Source organism: Mixophyes fleayi, chromosome 2 (genome assembly GCF_038048845.1).
Source record: "Mixophyes fleayi isolate aMixFle1 chromosome 2, aMixFle1.hap1, whole genome shotgun sequence".
Classification (NCBI taxonomy): domain Eukaryota; kingdom Metazoa; phylum Chordata; class Amphibia; order Anura; family Limnodynastidae; genus Mixophyes; species Mixophyes fleayi.
In genome coordinates this window covers 353,946,230-353,969,364 of record NC_134403.1, presented here as the reverse complement: position 1 = coordinate 353,969,364, position 23,135 = coordinate 353,946,230, and the positions used below count along the sequence as shown (strand labels likewise).

Below are 23,135 nucleotides of genomic sequence, written 5' to 3'. Positions count from 1 at the left end.
CTTTCTTATGCATGCGTGAGTAGAAGTGCACATAGAGGAGTGTTGATCAATAATAGATAAATCTGAAATCACTGGTAGTCATTATAAGGATTTATTTATTGAAGTGTAATGCGTTGCAGGTTCGTTTAATTATAGATAAGCTGGGAAAATGTTGCTGTGATAAAGCATCTCTCTTGTCTAATGAAATACTATTCTGCTGTGTTCACATTCTCAGACGGCGTGTGAGAGCTCTGCACAGTACCATATTGCACTTGTTCGGCTATTTGCTTGCGTAAGCTGCAACCTGACATCCGATTTGTCTGGTTATTTTCAAGCCGTCACCACCGGCACTTCTGAACAGCTTCCCGCAAACCTTATCTCCGAGTGGAATGAATTCTTTACTGAAGGTGTCCACAGTTCTCTGTTACTGATGCTGGTAAAAATAGCAGGTAACCCACACAATGACAGTAATCATGGTATGGGGAAAATGGAACATTACGTAATGCAGCAAACATGAATGCGCTTGGAATTGACGTTCACAAATCCACATCGTTTTACCGTTACTCTCATAAATGTACGAAGTGTTTATGATTTTGTTGTCCAAGGCGGCAAATATTGCAAGTGAAGATTTAGGCGCCAATGCAGAGTGAGCGTTGCAGTATTTTGTGTAGCGTGAAATCGCTTTGTACATGCCCAGTGAGCTTTGCATGATTCTGCCACTTACGCCAGTCTGCTTAAGGGGAGGCGCAGCAGGCAGGATGGGGAGTGCGTTTGTGTAATTGCGAATGGATGTATATTGGAAAAAAACTAATTTAAGTCTAAGAAAGCCCTATTATAGGTGGGAGCTGGCGCAGTTAGTGGATGATGAAGATGATGACGGTCTTGTGACCACTTGTGATTGGCTGTTTGTGATTGCACCTCTGAAGCTGATTGGTGCTTTCGTCTTTGCTCTCATATATTATGCTTTTATGCATGTGTGTTTAAGCAGTATGGGGGCCCCTGCATTAGTTTCTCACACCCCATTTCGGTAAGAAGGGTACAGTATCCATAGGTCTGGGTTACACATCACAATATCACATATACCAATATTTAAGTGTGATTAACAAATCTTTCCACAAGAGAATTATTATTAGTTGGGGAAATTTATTATTATTGCATATTTTTATGTCTACACCTCTCTTGCTCTCTCACTCGCTCTTTTGCTCTCTATTGCGCTTTCTCTCTCTTTCTCTCGCTTGCTCTTTTTTTTTATCTCTGCCGCTCTTTCTTTCCTCGCTCGCTCGTTTTTTTTCCCTCCCTCGCTCGTTTTTTTTTCCCTCCCTCGCTCGCTCGGTTTTTTTCCCTCGCTCTTGTTTTACTCGCTGGTTTTTTTTCCACTCGCTCGTTTTTTTTCACTAGCTCATTTTTTTATTCTCTTGCAGGTTTTTTTTCTCACTCTTGCTCTCTTTTTCTGCCGTTCTTTTTCTCTCTCGCCTTTCTTTTTTTTTCTCTCGCTCTTTTTTTTCTCGCGCTCTCTCTCGCTCATTTTCTCTCGCTCTGTCGCGCTCTTTTTCTTTTGCGCTCTTTTCTGGTCTGTTTAAATTATCCTGATGTTTTATATCTCATCATAAATGACGTAAAATTTTGAAGAAGAAATATTTCCACAAAAGACACTCTCCAATAACTTACATACCCTGGTTTAAATCTTTTGACTACAGTAGGGAGTGCGTTCTGTCTTTATCATACTAGAAATGTAAAAAATGTGTCTGTGTAATTCCATTTTTTAAATCGTTTTTCTTTTTGTTCTCTGTTGGGTTTGTCCTGTACAGGGGAGAGCAAAGCTTCAGAGACGTCTTATCAGAGCTCCGTCTTGCAGTCGCTCGGTGAAGCTTTGCGTTTCATTACAAAGGACCAGCTGCTGAACCACAAACTCCCGGCCAAGTTTGTTGCTGGACAGAAGAGTAACCTCAGTGACCGCTTACAAAGCTTACTAAACACGCTGGCCCCTCTCCTGCTGCATAGAGAGAGAGCCGTGCAGGTCACAGTTTACCATATGCTGAATAAGTAAGAACACAGTGTATTTCTTCCTCCATCACGTGGAATGCCAACTTCTCTGTGTATTTGTTTAGTTACCATGCCTTTCTTTAATTATTCATTGTTGACTTCACAGTCTTCCATATCTAGCATTTTTATGTAGTGATTTTACTACAGTGCAGACAATCCAGTGACAGGGGGATTTTGCAAGAGAAGATGCATTGCCTCTAGCTGTCCAACATTTTCTTTCCCTTGGGCCTTTTACTAATTCTTTAGACATACACAACAATATGACTTTCATCTGCAATTTGGTGTAATTCAGTCAATAACAATTCTCCCTGAGATAAATCTTGAAACGCGTAGACCGTCCGTGGTATGCTCAAAGATACAGTTGTTGTGAAAGTTGTCTCTTGCTGAACTTATAGGGCTATAAAATCTAAAATGTAAGTTGACTCAGTATTGAAAGGCATCTGTTGACAATAACTTTTATATACGTAATCCCTTCCACAGAAATGCAGAACGTAAGAGTCCAGTCTTCTTACTATTCACAAAAATCTTCTTCCCTCCCACTCAACTTGTAAACCTGTGGGAGTCCTTTCCTAGAGGCGTTAGCGAGATACTCGTGCCTTTTGTTCAGTAGTCAGTCTTTTCTCTAGGTCTTCAGACCTGGATAATTTTTAAAAGGAGTAAAGCTTGTGGGAACACCTGATTTGACAACCTGCACAAGCTTGGTTTAATTTCAAAGCTCTTCAGGGATTATGGAAAATAGACTATGTTATTCGTTAACTGAACCCAGTGGCTTTAATAACTAGCGGAAGGTGGTGCTATCGTTTTATGCATTTAAATTGTTTGTGCGTAAGCTTTTTAACTAGCCAAATGCAAGCTCTCTAGATGGATCTTTGCTTTTTTGTCAGGTTCGTTTTTAGAAAACACTTCATTGTGTAAAATATTTAAAAGGTTCCTGTATTTCTATACTTTTGTGAACATTGTTTATTGGCCTGCTCCTGCCATAGAATCTACATTGGTTTCTGTCCCACACTTAGGATGCCATAGATGCAGATTACAAGCTCCATAGTACTTGCTCCCACGGCGTCAGGACATCAGATAGCCAGTAGACACCCAGCTGCAGTCTCCTAGACACCACTAACCCATGTGTTACAACGCAGCCCGGCTGATGGGCGCGGAAGCTCCGTTGATGAGATGTCCGGGCTTTTCTATGAAAGCAGCTAAGCGAAGAATTCTAAGAGATTGCATTTTTTTTACATGGTTTCCTTTGTATCATGCCCGTTACATTTAAAATAGATTTATTTGACTATCATACCAATAGAAAGCACTACCCGCCCTGAAAATAGCAATATGAAATTCAGTTGGGTAAAGTAAGAAAAAAACCGAAAACGGAATCGTGGAAAATGTTGCGACCTATAAAGGTGCAATTTTGAGGCAACATTTTTCAGTTTTATTTGTTCTTGTATTATAGCTAACTTTTACTTGTGTCTTCTCACGCTATATAAGGGGGTCCCCTAACTTCTTATTTCACAGGTGTCTTCTATAGGAAATGTACAACGTGGGGGCAGCTGCTTTTGGGAGAGCTCTGCCTATCAAATCACTAGCGATGTCACTAAGGTTCCATTTCTACTGTTTATAATTTAACAGTTCTCACACATCCATCTAGAGGTCACTTCACATGCTGAGCCAGAGTCTCTTGTCCTACACTAATGAACTACAATAAGGATGATGCAGCCTGTCTCCTGGCATTATCTGCCCTGATAGCAATGGAGAGAACATACAAACTGCACACAGGTCGGGAATTGAACTCATGGCCCCAGTGCTGTGAGGCAGAAGTGCTAACCACTGAGCCACCATGCTGTCATTGGACCTTATAATAAATTGCAGCTTGGAACTGCTAATTGTTTAGCAGGAATAACCCTCATGAAACAATTGCGGTTCCCTTGATGTTAGTTCCTCAAGCTACAGTCCTACGAGGATGCATTTCAGCATGGGATTTTCTTAGATTAGAGAAAAGCCAGGTCTGGATTATTCTTGAATTTGCAGATTTATAAATTCTTCCAAACCATGGTTACCTAAAAAGATAGAGTATGTTGAAGTGAATGGCGGGTCAAAGGCAAATAAAGAGAGAGTTACTAGACAATCCAGGGGATGAGGACATGTAAAATGTACAACTTGATTTAGAATTGAGATAGTGGCGTAGCCTAGCCCAACTCTAAAATGTAGTGTAGAAATAGAGCTGGCTGGCATTTGTGTTCAGCACGCAAGAGCAAATCAGATTTGTCCTGCGTGCAAAAAAAAACCCGTTTGCACCCCATGATAGTATAATGTGGTTTGTTTGTTTGCTAAATCTGTCACCTATCTAAATCAGCCTGTGTGTGTCTGTGTATATATTGTGTGTACGTAACCAGTCACCCAAGTAAGTATTAGGAAGGGCCAGTTAAATAATAATAATTCACCTGATTTATACCCACTGTTTATCCTATACAGACCAATGATGAGTGTTCTGCAATCTATTATTTAACAATGGTAATAGTAGCGTTTTGTTCAGGTGGACAGTTTACGTGACTGTATTTCCAGACACAGATCAAATACTCGCCGTGATGACAGAACGCAGTGATTGCTGAAAGAAACATAGAAATTGCCAACAGCTGCAGACAGCTGGCAACAGATGTAACTCAGAATCCCTGTGGGAAAATCTCAGCATCAAAGCCATACATTTACCTTACATTAGTTTGTGTTTATGCAGGAATATTTAATATTTATAAATTCATTGCAGTCACAATGTTGTCATACTCCAGAATGATACTGAAGGTGGATACACACCTTGCTTCTAAAATAATATCTGTCTTTCTACCTCCCTCTGGTGCTCTCCCTAACCCCATTGTGCTCTTCCTAACCCTCTAATCTAGTCTAGTCTATCTAATCTGTCTATCGTGTGTATAAATAATTATTGTTCATTCCTAAGAGCCTGGCTGGAACACGGAGCATTGGGTATTCCTGTCATTAATACCCATGTTGTATTGCAATAAATGTTGTACTTGCTAAGCAAGGTGTTTGAACAGATCTGTTTACATTCCTTTGCAGAATTATGGTTGATCTGCCTGCATTCGATGATGAAGATCTCAAATCAGATGAAGAGGAGGAGCCTGCTTTGTAAGTCCCAAATTCGTGTTATAACTCCGTTAAGGCTTTCATCATTTCTTAATACAAATATGCCAATGTGATGGGTAGCTTTCTCACAGTCTCTTCCTTTTGGTTGCCAAATGCAGTAAAACTATTTGTAGAATCATTTTTCCACTAATCCAGTTAATTTATCAGAATGCTGATTTCTTAGAAAATAAGTTTGGTTTTTTTCTAAACAAAAAAACCCCATCTTTTTAAAAAATTTTTTTTTGTAATATTCAATCACAAAATGGGTTGTCAAGGTTCTAGCACAATAATATGTTAAATAGTTTGGTTAGATAGTGATATATCTCCACTGCTGGTCCTGCTCCTCTAAGTCAGCGCTCAGGACCATCAAGGAGCGCTGGTGTAGAGGAGGTGGGTTGTCTCCACCACTAGTCCTGCTCCTCTGGGTCAGAGGTCAGGACAGCAAGGGGCACTGCGAGTGCTGATGTAGAGGAGGCGGGTTGTCTCCACCACTGCTCCTGTAGTTTCCACCACTAGTCCCGTTCCTCTGTCAGAGCTCAGGAGCAGCAATGAGCTGTGGAAGCGTTGATGTAGTCTCCACCACTAGTCCTGTTCCTCTGTCAGAGATTAGGAGCAGCAATGAGCTGTGGAAGCGTTGATGTAGTCTCCACCACTAGTCCTGTTCCTCTGTCAGAGATCAGGAGCAGCAATGAGCTGTGGAAGCGTTGATGTAGTCTCCACCACTAGTCCTGTTCCTCTGTCAGAGATCAGGAGCAGCAATGAGCTGTGGAAGCGTTGATGTAGTCTCCACCACTAGTCCTGTTCCTCTGTCAGAGCTCAGGAGCAGCAAGGAGCTGTGGAAGCGTTGAAGAGTCTCCACCACTAGACCTGTTCCTCTGTCAGAGATCAGGAGCAGCAAGGAGCTGTGGAAGCGTTGATGTAGTCTCCACCACTAGCCCGTTCCTCTGTCAGAGATTAGGAGCAGCCGTGAGCTGTGGAAGCGTTGATGTAGTCTCCACCACTAGTCCTGTTCCTCTGTCAGAGATTAGGAGCAGCAATGAGCTGTGGAAGCGTTGATGTAGTCTCCACCACTAGTCCTGTTCCTCTGTCAGAGATCAGGAGCAGCAATGAGCTGTGGAAGCGTTGATGTAGTCTCCACCACTAGTCCTGTTCCTCTGTCAGAGATCAGGAGCAGCAATGAGCTGTGGAAGCGTTGATGTAGTCTCCACCACTAGTCCTGTTCCTCTGTCAGAGATTAGGAGCAGCAATGAGCTGTGGAAGCGTTGATGTAGTCTCCACCACTAGTCCTGTTCTTCTGTCAGAACTCAGGAGCAGCAATGAGCTGTGGAAGCGTTGATGTAGTCTCCACCACCAGTCCTGTTCCTCTGTCAGAGCTCAGGAGCAGCAAGGAGCTGTGGAAGCGTTGATGTAGTCTTCACCACCAGTCCTGTTCCTCTGTCAGAGATCAGGAGCAGTAATGAGCTGTGGAAGCGTTGATGTAGTCTCCACCACTAGTCCTGTTCCTCTGTCAGAGCTCAGGAGCAGCAAGGAGCTTTGGAAGCGTTGATGTAGAGGAGGCAGGTTAGCACTAGAGACTAAGTGCTATGGAGAACACTGTAAAAACTTGGCTTAGATTAATGCAAAAGAATCACTAATACATATAAGAGCTTCTCTCTCTTACGATGCCACTTGAAGTGCAAGGGAATAAGTGTCAAACTAATACCTAGTGTGGAAAACTTTTTGTGCTTGGTGTTTGGACCTTTATCATGGTCTTGATGACGATGATGTGTTGGTGTTGGACCCCTTGATGTGACAACATGGGATTGGGTCACACTTCCCCACAGTTGAAATTGTATCTTTGGGAGCCCTTATTAAGAGGGTAGTGGAGCTGCCCAATACACTACTATCGGCATATTCAATTAGATTTGGTGATCGCGATTACGCTCGGCTGCACAAGTCCCGTTACCGCAACACCCCATAGATGTTGCGTTACCGTATTGTCACTTTACATGCACAATCGCGATCACCAAACCTAATTGAATATGTCTCTTGTATAATTGCATCTATTCATCATTTATTACATTTTGTAAATTTTTCTTATTTACTTTTCAGTGGAGTTTGTCTTTAAACGCAATACAAAGTGACCTTTCAGCATATTCAGTGTAGCTTTTTCTCAGACCGTTCAGGGTTAAAGAAAGAGGGAAAATTCGCCCATTTTCAGCTGAGCAGTTTGTTCCTTTTTTCGTTAAAGCTTATATCATTTCTGGAGGGACATCCCCAAAGAAAACTGACTCATAGAAGACTATTGGCACTGAGTGAGCATGATGTGTTACCTTGTAGTGTGGTTGGGTTTATTTCGATGGGAAAAACATTGGCTTAAACCCGAGCAACGAAAATAAATGAATATCTAAAGTACAATAATTCAGACTTGATTAAGTAATTGTGAGAGACGTTTATTCCCTGCCGTTCCGTTCCCAGTATGTTCCTATTAACGGTATGGAATTTCTTCTTCATCTATAATGGTGCCAGATTTGTGTTCCTGTTACCACCAATAAAGGGGGAAACATTGTCTTTGAGATTTCCATAGATTTTGTGATGTTTAACTGTTTGATTACCGTAAAATGTCAGCGCTAGTTCCATACCGTGACTTGATGTTCCATTGAGTGTAAGGGTTGATTTGAAATTTCTCATCCATCCTATTTGAGGGACACTGCTCTACCTTGGGGTATAGAGGGCACTGTGCTGGGAGTAAGGCACATATCACTCTACTCTTCCCCTCTATCCCCTTCCACTGTAAGTCATCAGTTTAATAAATGTTATTTTATTTAAAATATATTGCTTTATCTTTTTGGCTTTTTTTAATTTTTCATGAAAAGCCTTTGTATTATCTAGGCAGAACTGTTTATTTTATAGATTTTTGATGCCTTTGGATACAACACGAAGTTGCTCTGTGGATACAATTCTAACGAATGCACAGAGCTGAGCTGGGTTATATCAGTGGCAGAATATACAGCGCTACGATATGCAGGCACAGAAGTAAACCAGAACACGAATACAGTGTAATTAGTAAAAGTTGCCGGCTGGCTACTTTATTTTTCGTTTGTGTACAGTCTGCAACTTTTATTAAATACAGAGTTGCTTGGAGTTGGATATTGGGTATGTCTAATATATGTGTCATTTTTTTCTTTTCTTTTTTCTATAATTTATATTTTGTTTTATACTCTGGTGTTTTACTGGCAATAGAAACACCACCTTGGCTCCGTATTCTTATGCGCACGGTTTGTTGTTTGTTCGCAGGTCTCCACCTGCCTCTCTGATGTCCGTTCTGGCTGTTCAGGAAGATTTAGTAGAAAGCATGCTAGAAGGAATCCAGGTGGGAGAGTTTGCCATAATCCAGCCATTCAAAGAAGAGTTCTGCTTTGTCCTCGGTTATCTTCTTACGTGGAAACTAATACTGACCTTCTTCAAGGCTGCATCTTCTCCAGTATGTTATTGTTATTATCTACATTAACGAGCTCTGTGTGTCTTAAATCAGACAGTGGTATGTGAGCTGTTCATCATATTCCAGCTACAACCCGGGGTTACTTGTTTGGGCAAAATTATAGTCCTCATAAATTTACTATATGGCAGGATGGGGACAAGGCAACAATTTGATCAGACAGCTGAGTAATTTGAACCGGTGGTAAACAAGGGATATGTAGATCAACGATGGGAAATAAAACAGAAAATGTATTTCATAAATGTCTTGATTATAAATTACTAATTGTAGTTGTAAAAATGTTTTTGTTTCAATGATCTATTTTAAAGGGTGACTCACTTCCCAACATGTTTGGCTACCATTTAGCTAGTAACAGGATCCAGTATTTGAGGAAGCTTCCAATATAATTTCAGTTGGCAGTAACAGTATTACTTTCACCTGTTTGTGTTGTACTAAGTAATACTATGGGAGGGGGGTATATACCACCGTATACCAGCCCACTTCAACCAATGTGTATATTGTTTTCTAACTGTTGAACATAGAATAGAATGGACAATTATTATATGCCTTACTGTCAAATATTTTTAAAGGGGTGGTCCATTTAGTAATATTCCCTGTTACTTAGCTCTTGTAGCAGCTCAATGGGTTATCTCCCTTGGCACCTCCCCCACTAGTTGATGATGGATGCCAGACCACACCATTTGCAATGCTGGTGATTCACATTCTTATGGATGAGAATGCAGAAATTAATATGTTCTCCAATACCAATACAGTCAGGTGCCAACTTCGCTCACAGTCCTAATGGACTTAGGGGCAGATTTAGCAAACATTCTAAAAAATGGAAAAGTGGAGGTGTTGCCCATAGCAACCAATCTAGCTACCATTTATTAGAATTTGATTGGTTGCTATGGGTAACTCATGCACTTTTCCATTTTAGAAGGTTAGATAAATCAATCTTTAAGTTTGTACCACTAGTTAAGGGACCAAGTAATGGGTAAAGGTGGACTGACCTTTTTAAGTTTCAGTTTATATTATGATGAAACGTATAACAAATAATTTCCCTTTTTACACCAGCTACGAGCACTCTATTCTCAGTATCTGCGGAAAACAAAGAGTTTAAATAAACTTCTATACAACTTGTTCAAGCTTATGCCTCACACGCCAATCGTTCCTATACAAACGGGTGAGGCAGCCTGCAAAGACCTCAAAACATTCTTTACCGAAGACTTATCCTTAACAGTAAGAGGTGAGTGAAGGCTGTAATATAGGGACACACTTGTCCCCTGTTAATGTTAAGACACCAACGCATTTCACAAAGGTATTCACTTTTTCAAAAGCCATTGTTTAATACTTTAACCCAACTCCTAAACTGTGATAAGATGTCTAAATATGTCCTAAATTAAGGTCCTCAGCTCTGAATGACATATGTGTAAAAGCCTGCAAAATGTGAATGACACCCTAAGAAACCAGTGAAGGGAGCAGGTATGGATGATTACCTTCATGATGTCCAGTTTCTGGGAGAACGAGAGGAGACTAATGAAACCCTCAAGCAATTGGCAAAATAAATGGCGATCGTTTTCATGAGCCATCCGTTTCGGGCTCTACTCATTCTGTGTGACAATGACACAGCACCAGTGTCAAAAATGTATAAATGTCACATAGAAGAAGAGGGACAGATAAACCCCAAAATGGTACCAGATACACCCAACCAAAGTCTGATCCACAGCACACCACACTGCTGAGTAATGTGCCATGTGCACCGGCAGCATTTCAGTGGTGTGACATTGGGATTGAATAATCCATTATTCTATATTATAATACAGTGGATCCCAAACTTTTTCAGTTTAAGGCACCCTTAGGGCCACCATCATTTTTTCAAGGCACCCCTAAGCCAAAATAATTACCGAGTAGCCCCCCGCCTTGCTTACCACTGGCCCTGGCCGAGCCACACTTGTGAGATTGCCGAGGCACCCCAGGGAGCCTAGACGCACAGTTTGGGAACCACTGTTATAATGTATATATAATCTATAGGTTGAAATGTTTTAACTGGACGGCACTATTCATGTTTAAACCCTGTGGACAAATCGCATGAATGTAGAAAATGATCCCGCAGCAAGTAGAGTAGGGGTAATGTAAACCAAGCACAGCTATTTCTGTAAAATGGCAGGGATTAGAGATTTAGTTTATTTAGACATGACTACATTCGTGTTGCTGTTTGTTTTCTTTCCAAAATTTCATTTCTGCATTAATCTGAAGCTTTGATAATACAGCGGTTATCAGCCAAAAAGTAATCAACAACATTTATTTTTCTTTTTATTATGGGGAGAAAAAAAAGTCTTCTTGTTAGCAACTGGAGTCATGACAGCACACGTCCAAAACAATTAGAGAAATAGGGTTACAGAAACATAACGAGCATGAGGTTTATATAACAAAGTGTTTTATAGACGAGAGATAAAGGATGGAATTGAGGGATATTAGAAAATCTCAAGGCTTGTGTCTGTACTTAAGACACATGAAGCTGGACTTGTGCATCTCAACAAAATTATTTTTATAGAACATTTATTAGTTTTAGGGCAAGAGCTATTAAACTTAAAATGTAAAGTTTTTTTAATGTAATGTCTATTAGTAATATTGATCAATTTATATGGAAACCTATTAGCATTGTAGATATTTGCCATAAGGGTTTGCTGGTGAGGAGAAGCCTATTTTATTGTGCGCTTCAGTCTTCCTGCATAGAACACTAACCGGATACTCTCAGGAGCCTAAAATAGGTGTTTGGAGAGGACAATATCTTGCACTCTGTTATAACAAATCTAAATACAATGTGAGGAAAGATCCATTGAGACGGACATCCTTATACTTTACATATCCTATCTCATCTCTTCCTCACCGCTCCCATTGTGACTCTTCACTGCTAGAATAGCAGGAAAGAGTTCCTTAGCCTTAATGTATTGCAGGTAATTGCAAGTGAAGTTTGACTTAAATGTGAAACGCGTTGTAAATGTGACAATGTTACTATAGAGTCTCCAGCAGTCGCACTAACAGGATCAGGCAATCACTGCTCAGATATCTGGCCTCCACTTGAAAACTCGTTGTTTTGATTTGATTGGTGCTTGCTTTTCTGGGTCGGAGTCTAAATACAATGCGAATAAAGGCTTTCCTATCAATCTGTCCCGCTAAACCTGTAAAAGTTCTACTTAGGGCAAGCAGCTTGCTTCATGACGGGTACAGTTCTGAATGTGAATCATTTTAAGTTGCTATAGTATGGGAACTTATTAAGTGCGCATTCTATCATCTTTCAAGTTACTCTCCGTTGAGTGACAAGAATCGTACAGTGCTTACAGCATACAATCTTACACTTGGTGTGTCCGGCTGTGCAGAGAGTTATGTGTACAATAAAGCACACCCTTATACTCTTCTGAACACTTATTGAAAAACAAAGAAGAAATAAAACCTGCTTACAACTAGAGTACACAGAGTTCTCTCCTCAATCTTTGGAGAGCTACATCCGGCACCCGTCCTATGAGGACACCTCATTGAGCAGGACGGTACTGTAGGAAAGGATTACAGCAATTTGATTGTTAAGGTCATGGTGGTTGATCTGTTTCATTCTGCATTTCTTAGGTTCTGCTGCACTGCAGTCTGAGATCCCCCATTTGGCATGTTGTGTCTATCACATCACACTGCAGGATTTACCAGCCATGGTTCGTCTGTGGTGGAACGGGTGCGACAAGAGAATCTTCAACGTGGTGGACAAATTCACCACCAAGTACGTCAGCGGGGTGCTGTCTTCTCAGGAAATATCCTCAGTACAACATAGCACGCAAGTGTTTGATGGCATGACCGTAAGTCGATTTTCTTGTTTATTTACAATCTTAAAATAATTGTTCACATTAAATCCTTTAGACCAGAGTTGGGTTATTTTACTTTTGCTATGTGTAGGTTAAGGAAAAATATTTTCTCTTCAACCAAAATCACTCTGTCTTCACTGTTTTTAACTTCTCACCATCCGTAGGTTCACTTGGGCTGTTTGTTGTTTTATTTATTTAATTTCTGAAGGTGCCACCAAGGCTTCTTCTGTCTCTGGAGCCTACGAGTCTAGAGGGCTAGTTGGGGGAGAGCAAGTCCTACTGAAATAAAGGAATAGATAAAATGCTGGATTTTGTGTGGGGTGGAGGAGGAGGGCAAGCATCTTTGTACCAGTGGGGGAGATGGGAGAGGGCTGAGGCCTTCTCTGCCCATATATCGGGGACCCATATCTATCTTAAATGTAGACACAAAATTATACGCATTAATTATTGTTAATAAATTGAAGGACCTTCATCAATCATCATCAGCATTTATTTATATAGCGACAGCAGATTCCGTAGCGCTTTACAATTGGGAACAGACATTAATAAAACAATACTGGGTAATACATGCAGACAGAGAGGTAAGAGGGCCCTGCTCGCAAGCTTACAATCTATGGGACAATGGAGGCTTGATACACAAGTGTAAGTGCTACATCATATTGAATATTTGTCCAGCTAGAATGCAAAGGTTATAAAGTATTTAGTGGGCTGTATGCTTCGTCACACAACTATGTTGTCTTATGTGTAGAGGGTGGTAATAGAGTAACCTAGGGAGATTAAGGGAGTGGTAGAGGAATATTATAAGCTTGTCTGAAGAGGTGGGTTTTCAGAGAACTCTTGAAGGTTTGAAGACTAGAGAAAAGTCTTGTGGTGCGAGGAAGTGAATTCCATAAATTGGGTGCAGCCCGAAAAAAGTCCTGTAACTGAAAATGTGAGGAAGTAATGACAGTGGAAGAGAGACGGAGATATTGTGCAGAACGGAGGTGTCTAGTTGGGTGATATTTTGAGACAAGTGAGGAGATGTATGTCGGTGCATGTGGTGTACAGTAATCCGATGCTGTGGATATCGGCACCCAGCATATCCACAAAAAAAAAGACAAACAGGTTAATAACGAGACAGTCAAAATGTACCTCCACCTGTACAGCGACGGGGGAGACCACCGAAAGCAGTGGCATGCGACCTTCTCTATTATCAGATCAGGTGGGCTTTTTAATGAGTAGGAAGGCCCTTTATAGGCTTAAAAAAAATCTAGTTAAAACAAATGAACCCAGGCTGAGCTCTCTTAAGCCGTATACACGTCCTACAATCCCATACACCTCCAGTAACCCATGTGAGGGTATTACCTGTGTCTGGAAGGTTTTGACATAACCAACATTTCAACTCATTCTAGATCTCGCATACCATTATATTCCAGATCTCGCCATAGCCAGTCTAGATGCAGCTATACGAGTATTCTTATATCAGAGGAAAATAGAACACATAGATATAGTAGTAAGACAAAAACAGGTTTTCGTATCAAATTACCTGAGGAAGTTGGAGTTCCCTAGATTTGGAAATTGTACTTGTAATGTAGCACTAGTGTTATGTGTCTGATTTTCCTCTCCTACTGATGACTAAATACTGGAGACAGTGACAGACAGAGGCTGTATTGCTGTTAGATACCTCTGCTAGACAAAGCCTAATCTCATGTATTTACTGCATTTTAAATCGAGAAGATTCCATTTGTTTTAAATAAAAATAACGTTTATTTTATTGTTCTTAATATTTGCCTTTTATGTGCAGCTTTTCTCCTGACCTTACTATTGGGATTGTTTTCGTGTGCCTTTAGGTGAAAGCTCGTCCCACTACACGGGAGGTAATCGCTACTTATTCCGTGGATGACATCTGTATTGAGCTCATAATTCAGCTCCCACAAAACTACCCCCTGGGATCCATCATTGTGGAAAGCGGCCGGCGAGTGGGTGTGGCCGTTCAGCAGTGGCGCAACTGGATGCTACAGCTGAACACTTACCTTACACACCAGGTGGGTTCCGTAAGCAAATTACGTGCTGGTTCTCCGCTGACACAACAGGAATTACCAGTCTGTATTTTGTTTAGAACCAGCACACAGTGCTGTACTAAGCAGAGTGTGTACACAGAGATACCATTTAAGCAAGACATAATGATACAGACAACCCTTGTGTGGACACGTTGTCATCCATGCTTGTTGTGACCAGTATCTATCTAGTACGATAAAAATACAGGCTCTGAGCAAACTTAGGGGGTTTTGTCTATTTTCCATTCATTTGCCATCTGTCATTTTACATTCGTCTGACCTGTTCGTACCCCTTATGACATCATACCACAACCCCAGCTGTTTATTGAGAGAGAATTATAAAACACAGTTAGGATTGACAGTGGAATTTGTAGAATGATACAAGGACTTTGGGTAAGATTAAGAAAGAAACAATGGCACTCTAGGGCAAGGTAAACTCAGCAGAGTTAGTTGTACCTTTATAGAAGGTAGGGGAAGCACTGCAACATCAGTATTATACCTTTATACTCTTTATGTTTTTGTTATACAATGAGGAAACATTAAAATCTTGTTAAAAATTTGTTCAAATATTAGCTGTATTCTGTTAGCTGTTCCTTAAGAGGTACATGGTACAGTGTAAGGGTATTTAGTCTCTTCACTTGATTTTAAGACATCCTCTCTCAAGATTTGGTATTGAATTATCCCATAGCATAGAAACCATGTCATAACTTATATCTCGTGAGGCTGGTGTACTTATTTCGCCCTTCCCCTGTGGAATACAGTGTCCTGTTCATATTCACCACTTAATTTTCTAGAAAGAACTCTTGCATTCAAGGAAACCACAATGATTCCTATAGAAAAGCATTAAAATTCAATTGTATTGATTCATTAATTTGTGTTTTGACTTCCCTAGAACGGAAGTATAATGGAAGGCCTGGCCCTTTGGAAGAACAATGTCGACAAGCGGTTTGAAGGAGTTGAAGATTGCATGATCTGTTTCTCAGTCATTCACGGTTCAAATTACTCTCTACCGAGAAAAGCCTGCCGGACCTGCAAGAAGAAGTTTCACTCGGAGTGTCTGGTAAGAGCTGGAGCTTTCTTGTTTCTTTGGGCTGTCTAGAGACGTCAAAGTTAAAACATAATACGGAGATAAAAAAATATTTGAAATGTTGGTATATAAACCTAAAATTGTTTGCCTTTTCTTACCATGACTTTGGATTGCAACTGTGATGGAGAATTCTACACCCCAACATCAAAGGCAAGAGGCACAAATCACAGTAATTAGCCAGTATCCAAATAATGGATCAAAAAGTTCAAATGCCAAAGCACAGCATCAGTTATTCCCTTGAAGCTTGATGGGACATATCTAGTCTGCGTTTTTGTTACCTAGCAGACTTTAAACCAATAACTCGTACTCTGGCTTTGACACTCCTCTACAGACCCCTCCCCCTCTTCCTGAGTGATGGTAGACTGAGAAGCTCAGCCCTCGTCACCTGCTTGTTCCACATGTCCACAAAGGGATGGGACAGATTGAAATATTTATTAAATAAATCTATCCAGGTAGTTCAGGTGCAGATGTTTTGATATATATTAATACAGAATAATGGGTGAATTTCACTGTCCTATAGTTTATGTGAAAACCGTTCAATGAAAATCAAATAACTGGTACAGGGCTAGTATATCGTCAGTGATTTATTTACTGTATATTCCTATAAAGAAACAACCCTTGGATATCAATGCCCAGGAAGGAACTGAGGAAACATTTTATGGACATTTTGATTTGTATTTTAAGATTTTGGTATTGGCCAGCCTAAACAAGGATTTGGGGGTGTTGAGATGGAGGGCACAGTGTGCAGAATACAAACATAGGGCATTTTTTTTTTCTTAAATGATGTTCGGTTCACACCAAAATGTTTTATGTGTCCTGGGGTTTTCTATTGTGCAGTGAAGAATAGAACAGCAACGGGCCACAAACATGTATTTTGATAAATATGCGCATTGCGGTTCAAATGGGGTGATATACACTGAAGGAAATAGCGTTTGTACATATTTGCTGACTGATGCATTATTTTTTGGCTGTGTCCACTCTCTCACTGTATACTTGGCACTAGAGGGTCTGTACATTTCCCTGCAGTCTTGTGTCCAAAACTCTATTTTAGAACTAATCTTCAGACAGGAGCCCTCTATATTTCCGTCTACTGCTTTATACATGGTTATGTGGCTAGAAGCATCTAGTGAGCGCATGTCCTTACAGCAGATATTTTGTGGGCTGAATCAATATTTGCAAGAATTCAACCTATCAACTCACTAGGTCTCACTAACAACATGGTGCACTGCTGTTTTGTCTGTCCCCACTTTGTGACCTATGTGCTTCAGTGGGCACTAATCCCTTGTGGGTTGGTAGACTGCATTTATTCAGCCGAGAAGATTGTTCCCGCTGCAGTATGTCAGTGATGAGGGTAATATTGATGTTTATTATTTTATTGATGGTGTTGTTTGTTTATTACTTTGTTTAAAAGTGCCTGCTCTATGTAGTTTTTATGTTTTTTATTGTTCCTTTAAAATTGTATGGCAAAGCATTGTATTTGGCTTTCCTCGGTAACCGCTGCAGATAATCTCCACGCTTGTCAGGCCACGTGTTTACGAGCAGTGAGGACAGACCACTAGGCAAGGTCTTTTTCTACAGTGGTAGTTTCTCTTGAGCCAAAGCCAGCAATATCCTAGTTAATCTTTTAAGTCAAGCCCTTCAGTACAGTACTCTCAGTTCTGTTTTACAGGAAAAAGGCTGGCAGTCGTACGACACACGAGGAGGCTTAAACAATAGCAGGTTTTTAACCTCTGGGTATTCTTCCTAATCTGCGTCCTGGTATCGGAGCTCTAGGAAAAACATCTTTAACAGTACACGTGGTCCACGCTTTCCTGTACGGATGGACCTAAAAACACAAGTGTTACCAGTGCATCTTGCATTAATACATTGTTTATGTAACAAGATTAGACGTAGAATCTTTTTGATTCCTGTGAATTATTATCGGAGCTGGAGAAATTCCAGGAGACACGTAACCAGTGTATCTGAAAAGAATTCATTTCTATTGATGTCAGTGGATACACTTCCCCGGCTCCTCAAAAGGTTATGCTGGCTCCTAGATTTAAGTAACTGGCTCCTTAATTCTAGATGGTTTTGTCCACCCCTGATAATAACAAAAGCATTGGCATCAGTTCGTGTTTTGGGGTTTTTTCATATGAGATGCAATAATGGGAAATAACAGACTTTGCATTAATATGTTTTTGAATTGTGTAATATTCCAAATGTAAAATAATGACCCCTTAGGAGGCAGTACGGGGGAGGGAACGGGGCAGAGTAACATGGGCCATGTACAATCATGGTGTCTTCACGCAGATTCGGCTAATTCAAGCCCTGTTACAGTCCGGGGGTAAATGTATCAAGCTGAGAGTTTTCCGGCGGGTTTGTGGAGATGTTGCCTATAGCAACCAATCAGATTCTAGCTATCATTTTGTAGAATGTACTAAATAAATGATAACTAGAATCTGGTTGGTTTTTCAAACCCGCCGGAAAACTCTCAGCTTGATACATTTACCCCCGGATGTTTTCAGCCACATCTGTCCCACCAGATACAGGGCCGGTGGAAATACCAGATGGCAGCGGTGACTGATACAGCAAAGTCTGTTTACTTCCTTTCACCCATCGTCTCCGTAGCGAGCACAGAACAAATGTGTGCATTGGAGATTTAGGGCTAGATTTACTAAGCTGCGGGTTTGAAAAAGTGGGGATGTTGCCTATAGCAACCAATCAGATTCTAGCTGTCATTTTGTAGAAGGTAATAAATAAATGAAAGCTAGAATCTGATTGGTTTCTATAGGCAACATCCCCACTTTTTCAAACCCGCAGCTTAGTAAATCTAGCCCTTACTCTCAATGCGCATTGTATTTACTGTACACAATGAGGATCTATTTTTTATTTCTTTTACAATACCAGATGAAATAAAAGACAACCCAAATATCTGACTTATAATGAAAAAAAATATATTTAAATTGGTTCTTGAGGTTTTTTTTTTTTAAGTTTGATTATTATATTATATTGTTACCAGTTGTTGTTTTAGTTTATGATCATATAAAAGTTATGTGTGTTCTGAGGTGAATTCACTGTAAATACAAAAGTAGTAAACATAGTGCAAATGCTCCTAAAAATACTCCAGCCTCTGTGTGTCTACTGATACGGAAAGTACAGGTTATACAGAGCATATTTTCACCACTATTTGTAACGTATCTTAAGAAACGTTTGGATTTCAGTTTGGGCCGAACTACGCAAAAGTTGCATCCTAATTTTTAAACCAAAATGACGCACATTTTGCGTTCTGACTTGAATCGAACCCTATTTCTTTGTTTAGAATCCTGATGAGGCGGCTTCTGGTGTCATAGTCTATAAGTTATAGATAATATAGTGTCAGGAAGTTGTCCAGCAGCTATCTAATTCTAAAGACTGTGTTCACTGAACTTACACATTTATAGTAAAGTCTGATTAATACCATTTTACCATTTCACATATTCATCATCATCATCATCATCATCATCATTTATTTATATAGCACCAACATTTTCCGTAGCGCTTTACAATTAGGGACAAACACAGTAAACTAATAAACAAACTGGGTAAAATGGACAAAGAGGTGAGAAGGCCCTGCTCACAAGCTTACAATCTATGGGACAATGGGAGATTGACACATAAGGTTAAGTCTACATTTTGCATTTCGGTCCAGCCAGACTGCAAAGGTAAAAGTGACTCATAAGCTAAATGATCCTGTCACACAACAATGTTGGTCAGGGGGTAGTTGTCTTGTGTGGAATTGTGTAACGGATGGTAAAAGGGTAATGTAGTGAGGTTAAGAGGGTGGTTGAGGAATATTATAAGCTTGTCTGAAGAGGTGGTTTTTCAGAGAATGCTTGAAAGTTTGTAGACCAGAGGAGAGTCGTCTTGTGCGAGGGAGAGAATTCCATAGAGTGGGTGCAGCCCCAAAAAAGTCCTGTAACCGGGAATGGGAGGATGTAATGAGTGTGGATGAGAGACGCAGATCTTGTGCAGAACGGAGTTGACGAGTTGGGAGATATTTTGAGACGAGAGGAGATGTATGTTGGTGCAGCTTTGTTGATGGCCTTGTAGGTTAGTAAAAGTATTTTATATTGGATTCTGTAGAAAACAGGCAGCCAGTTCCACCAAACCCAAGAAAATAGTACTTCACTGTAATAAATATTATCATTTTATTTAATAAAAAACCAGAGAGATACATGCTATACAATGGGCAATAGATACAGCCTCTGTATGACCAGCATGTTTTTTTAAAGTGCTGTAACACCCGTACAGAACAGAATCTAATAGACAGTTGCATATGTGGTACGTTAGATTGTGCTTGAAAAATATTCCACTGCACAGGTAAGACAGTTTACTGACCCTCATATATTCAAGGGAGATGGCTGATTTGAAAAAGATCACTTGTGGTTAGCACATTGCTAAAATATTATTTATATAATGAGGAAATAAAGGAGCACCATGTTTAAAGGCCACGTAAACCGGCAAGATCAGCAAAATGTGATCCTTACCAGAAGACCCCCAATCCCCCTTCAGCTCTTAATGGTTGCGGTATCATAATTAGTTAGACAATCTAATCTGTGTTTGACTACATGTCTGTGTATTGCTGTCAACTTGGACATTAGGAATTACAGTAGGTAGTGCTATGTATAAACAGCTGCCACCGTGAACGACGTGCACCCTCTGGAAGTATCAACCAAACATACATCTATCAGAAGACCGATAGTAACTCTGAATGATCTCAGTGTTCAGGTATTTACAAATGAGTTAATGAACGTGCTTTTAAACCCATCTATAGCTGCTCTCCATTAGCAGCCACAATTCACCTGTCTTCAACTCCCTCTGGCAGTAAAATAATGAGGCTTTTAACCACAAAGGGATGTCTTTAACTCGCAGGATTGCCCTGTCCAACAAGGTTTATTAATTGACTTTGGTTTGTATCCGTTTACGTTGAATTGTATTTCTCTCCATAGATAGTATTGTTATATATTCAGCATTTATTTAATCTGACATGTTAATGAGAGAGGAGGTAACTTAACTACACATACAGTCCTTCTCTTACTGTATCTTCATAATGCCCAAACCAAGCTGCCAAATTGCTGTGTATGGGCAGCTTAAGATCTTTTAAGGACATTGGAATAAACCTAGAATGACTGATAAAAGAGAATGATAGCATACAATGAAATACATAGAAAGTCTGATATATGAAAGGGTTTCTACACCTGAGCTGATGTTTCATCCTCCCATAACCCTCCATTTATAGACAACTGTGTTTTGATTGGTTATGCTATGGATCCTTGTCTAAACACCATTTACAATAACTGTAGCACCGGGCGTGTATGGACTAAGCAGATCTGCCAGATACCGGTCACAACATCCACAGAATGAGCACAGGTTTATCCAGATGAAGATTAGTTTAACTCTTGTAACCGGACCATGTCCCCGTTCTCCGTTCAGTACACGGCAGCCTGATCTTTATTACCTCCGGTCCCTGTAGTGTTGTGTTCACACACTCGCACAATGTTACGTAACATTGTACAGTTACTGCACCCAGAGTGGTATCTGTGCAGGAACGTGGCTCTTACTGCAGTAGAAACACAGCCTTTTATAATGCGTCTCCTCCTTCCTCTAAATTATTTTTGTATTACAAACTTGCCAGCTCCTACCTTTTGGAGAAATGTGCCCATGACTCTTATTATGGACATTTGCACAGTATTAGTTCTCTTACACTTCACACTGAGTGTATTACATACTATTTGCTGCACGCTTATATGAAATATTTGACATTTTAGCTCAACCTTTCCTCCAGTGTCCAGCTAGTTTGACTGTGAATTCTGATTAATATTGTGCCTCCCAACTAAATCATATTTGTGGGTGGACAATATTGGATTTGTTTGTAAATGGCATATTTATGCCATATCTCACGTGTGACTGTCACACAAAATATCCTTTAGATTTTTAGCGAGCAGTTTACTTTTGTTTCATTGTTGCTGTATTGTTATTCTTGATATATCCATAATGTATTCCAGTGCTATAGTATATGTAGGCACTATGTAATAATCCTAATAGAGCCCAGCACACTATTGACGTAACCCTAGGGCAGGTGATCAATACAATATTGTTCGGTCATGATGATCACTGTGAGAGGAGGCTTCATCATGAAGTAATTAGAATCGATAAGGGAAGAACTTGTATGAAGCACAGGTGAATGTCTTGAGGCATGTTCCCTATCTGTGTTCTGCAGAGCATTTTCTGGTTATAGTAAAACACTTTTTTTCCCAATAAAGTATTTTTTATTGATTTTTATAAACACATTTTGAATCAAACTAAACATAGTTTATCTGACTAAGACATAATCAGGCCGTGAGAACTTTGTTATGCAACAGGACATAAAATTTATAAGCAGGCAAAAGTCACCTGCTTTGAAAAGGTAAAATTCCATACATACATACATATATATATAAATTCAACAGACTTGTAACTTAATAGTAATCAGCAGAGTAACATCACAAAAAGGCTGTATATCAGCATTATAGTGATGCACAGGGCTAGCATACCCAACAAGAATAGAGTGAGGAATCATTGAAGGGGTCATCATAACTGGCTCCCATTTCACCTTCCCTACCTCCTAATCGTCTTGATGAAATCTTTAATCCAGTAGAAAGAGACTTACTGCTATTGTCCATTGAAATCAACGTGAGCAGTTTTAAAAATGTGTGTTAATAATTTGCTTCTGTCTTGTAGTACAAGTGGTTTACCTCCAGCAACAAGTCTACATGCCCCCTGTGTAGAGAGACTTTCTTTTGAATGGTGCCAGCTAGCAGCTATTTCCAAGAACATCAAGATAAGTCTGCATACTGGTGGAGATCTGTGCACACTAATGAAAGACCTGTATATTGTATTTCAGCAGTATGTGAATCTGAATAAAAACATGTTTTTTTTCCCCAGTAAATAATCAGTTTCTGCAGTGCTTGGATGTGTTGTTACTGCTCTGCTTTCTATATGGGATGTACTGTAATGACCGTCTTAATGATTACAGGGACTTTTGTCATAAGCATCAACTTTAAAGAAATGACAGAACTTGTTGCGTTTTGAACATTGTATAATTCACATGTACAGCAATAAAAGCCAACATTCGCTTGTAAATTTTATTGTATGTTCCTTTGAAAATAACCCTATTTTAAGTAAAAATCCAATGGAGAAAGGTTTGCTGTGTTCAGTGTGGTTTGTTATGTACATTTTCCACCTAAATTATGTCAAATAAAAATTTGGTTTATAGAGAAGCTTTGAAGTGGACCTGTGTTTGAGGTTATAGTTTGCCCCCCTCCACTGGAATGACCTTCCTCCCTCCATTCGTCTGTCCCCTAATCTTATCTCCTCTCAAAACCCATCTGTTCCTCAAGGCCTACAGCCATCCACCTAACCTTCTCCATCCTTGTTCTCCTCACCCCCCTGTCTCCTCTTGTGCTTGATCCCCTCCGCTGACTCCTCTCCCCTTAGTATGTAAGCTCCTATGAGCAGGGCCCTCTTGCTCTCTGTCTCATTACCATTTCTTCTAC

At 40.1% G+C, this 23,135-nt stretch overlaps 1 protein-coding gene across 1 annotated transcript in view; it reads left to right on the top strand.

Moving 5' to 3' along the window:
• Positions 1-22,782, top strand: part of LTN1 (listerin E3 ubiquitin protein ligase 1) — a 65,258-nt gene extending 42,476 nt beyond the window's left edge. The window contains exons 22-30 of the mRNA XM_075197130.1: positions 215-428; positions 1,788-2,022; positions 5,086-5,154; positions 8,428-8,614; positions 9,683-9,854; positions 12,233-12,453; positions 14,289-14,483; positions 15,388-15,555; positions 22,321-22,782. Coding sequence (XP_075053231.1) covers positions 215-428; positions 1,788-2,022; positions 5,086-5,154; positions 8,428-8,614; positions 9,683-9,854; positions 12,233-12,453; positions 14,289-14,483; positions 15,388-15,555; positions 22,321-22,383 — 1,524 coding nt within the window. The 3' untranslated portion in view covers positions 22,384-22,782. The remainder of the gene's footprint in view (positions 1-214; positions 429-1,787; positions 2,023-5,085; positions 5,155-8,427; positions 8,615-9,682; positions 9,855-12,232; positions 12,454-14,288; positions 14,484-15,387; positions 15,556-22,320) is intronic.
• Positions 22,783-23,135: the final 353 nt, after the last annotated feature.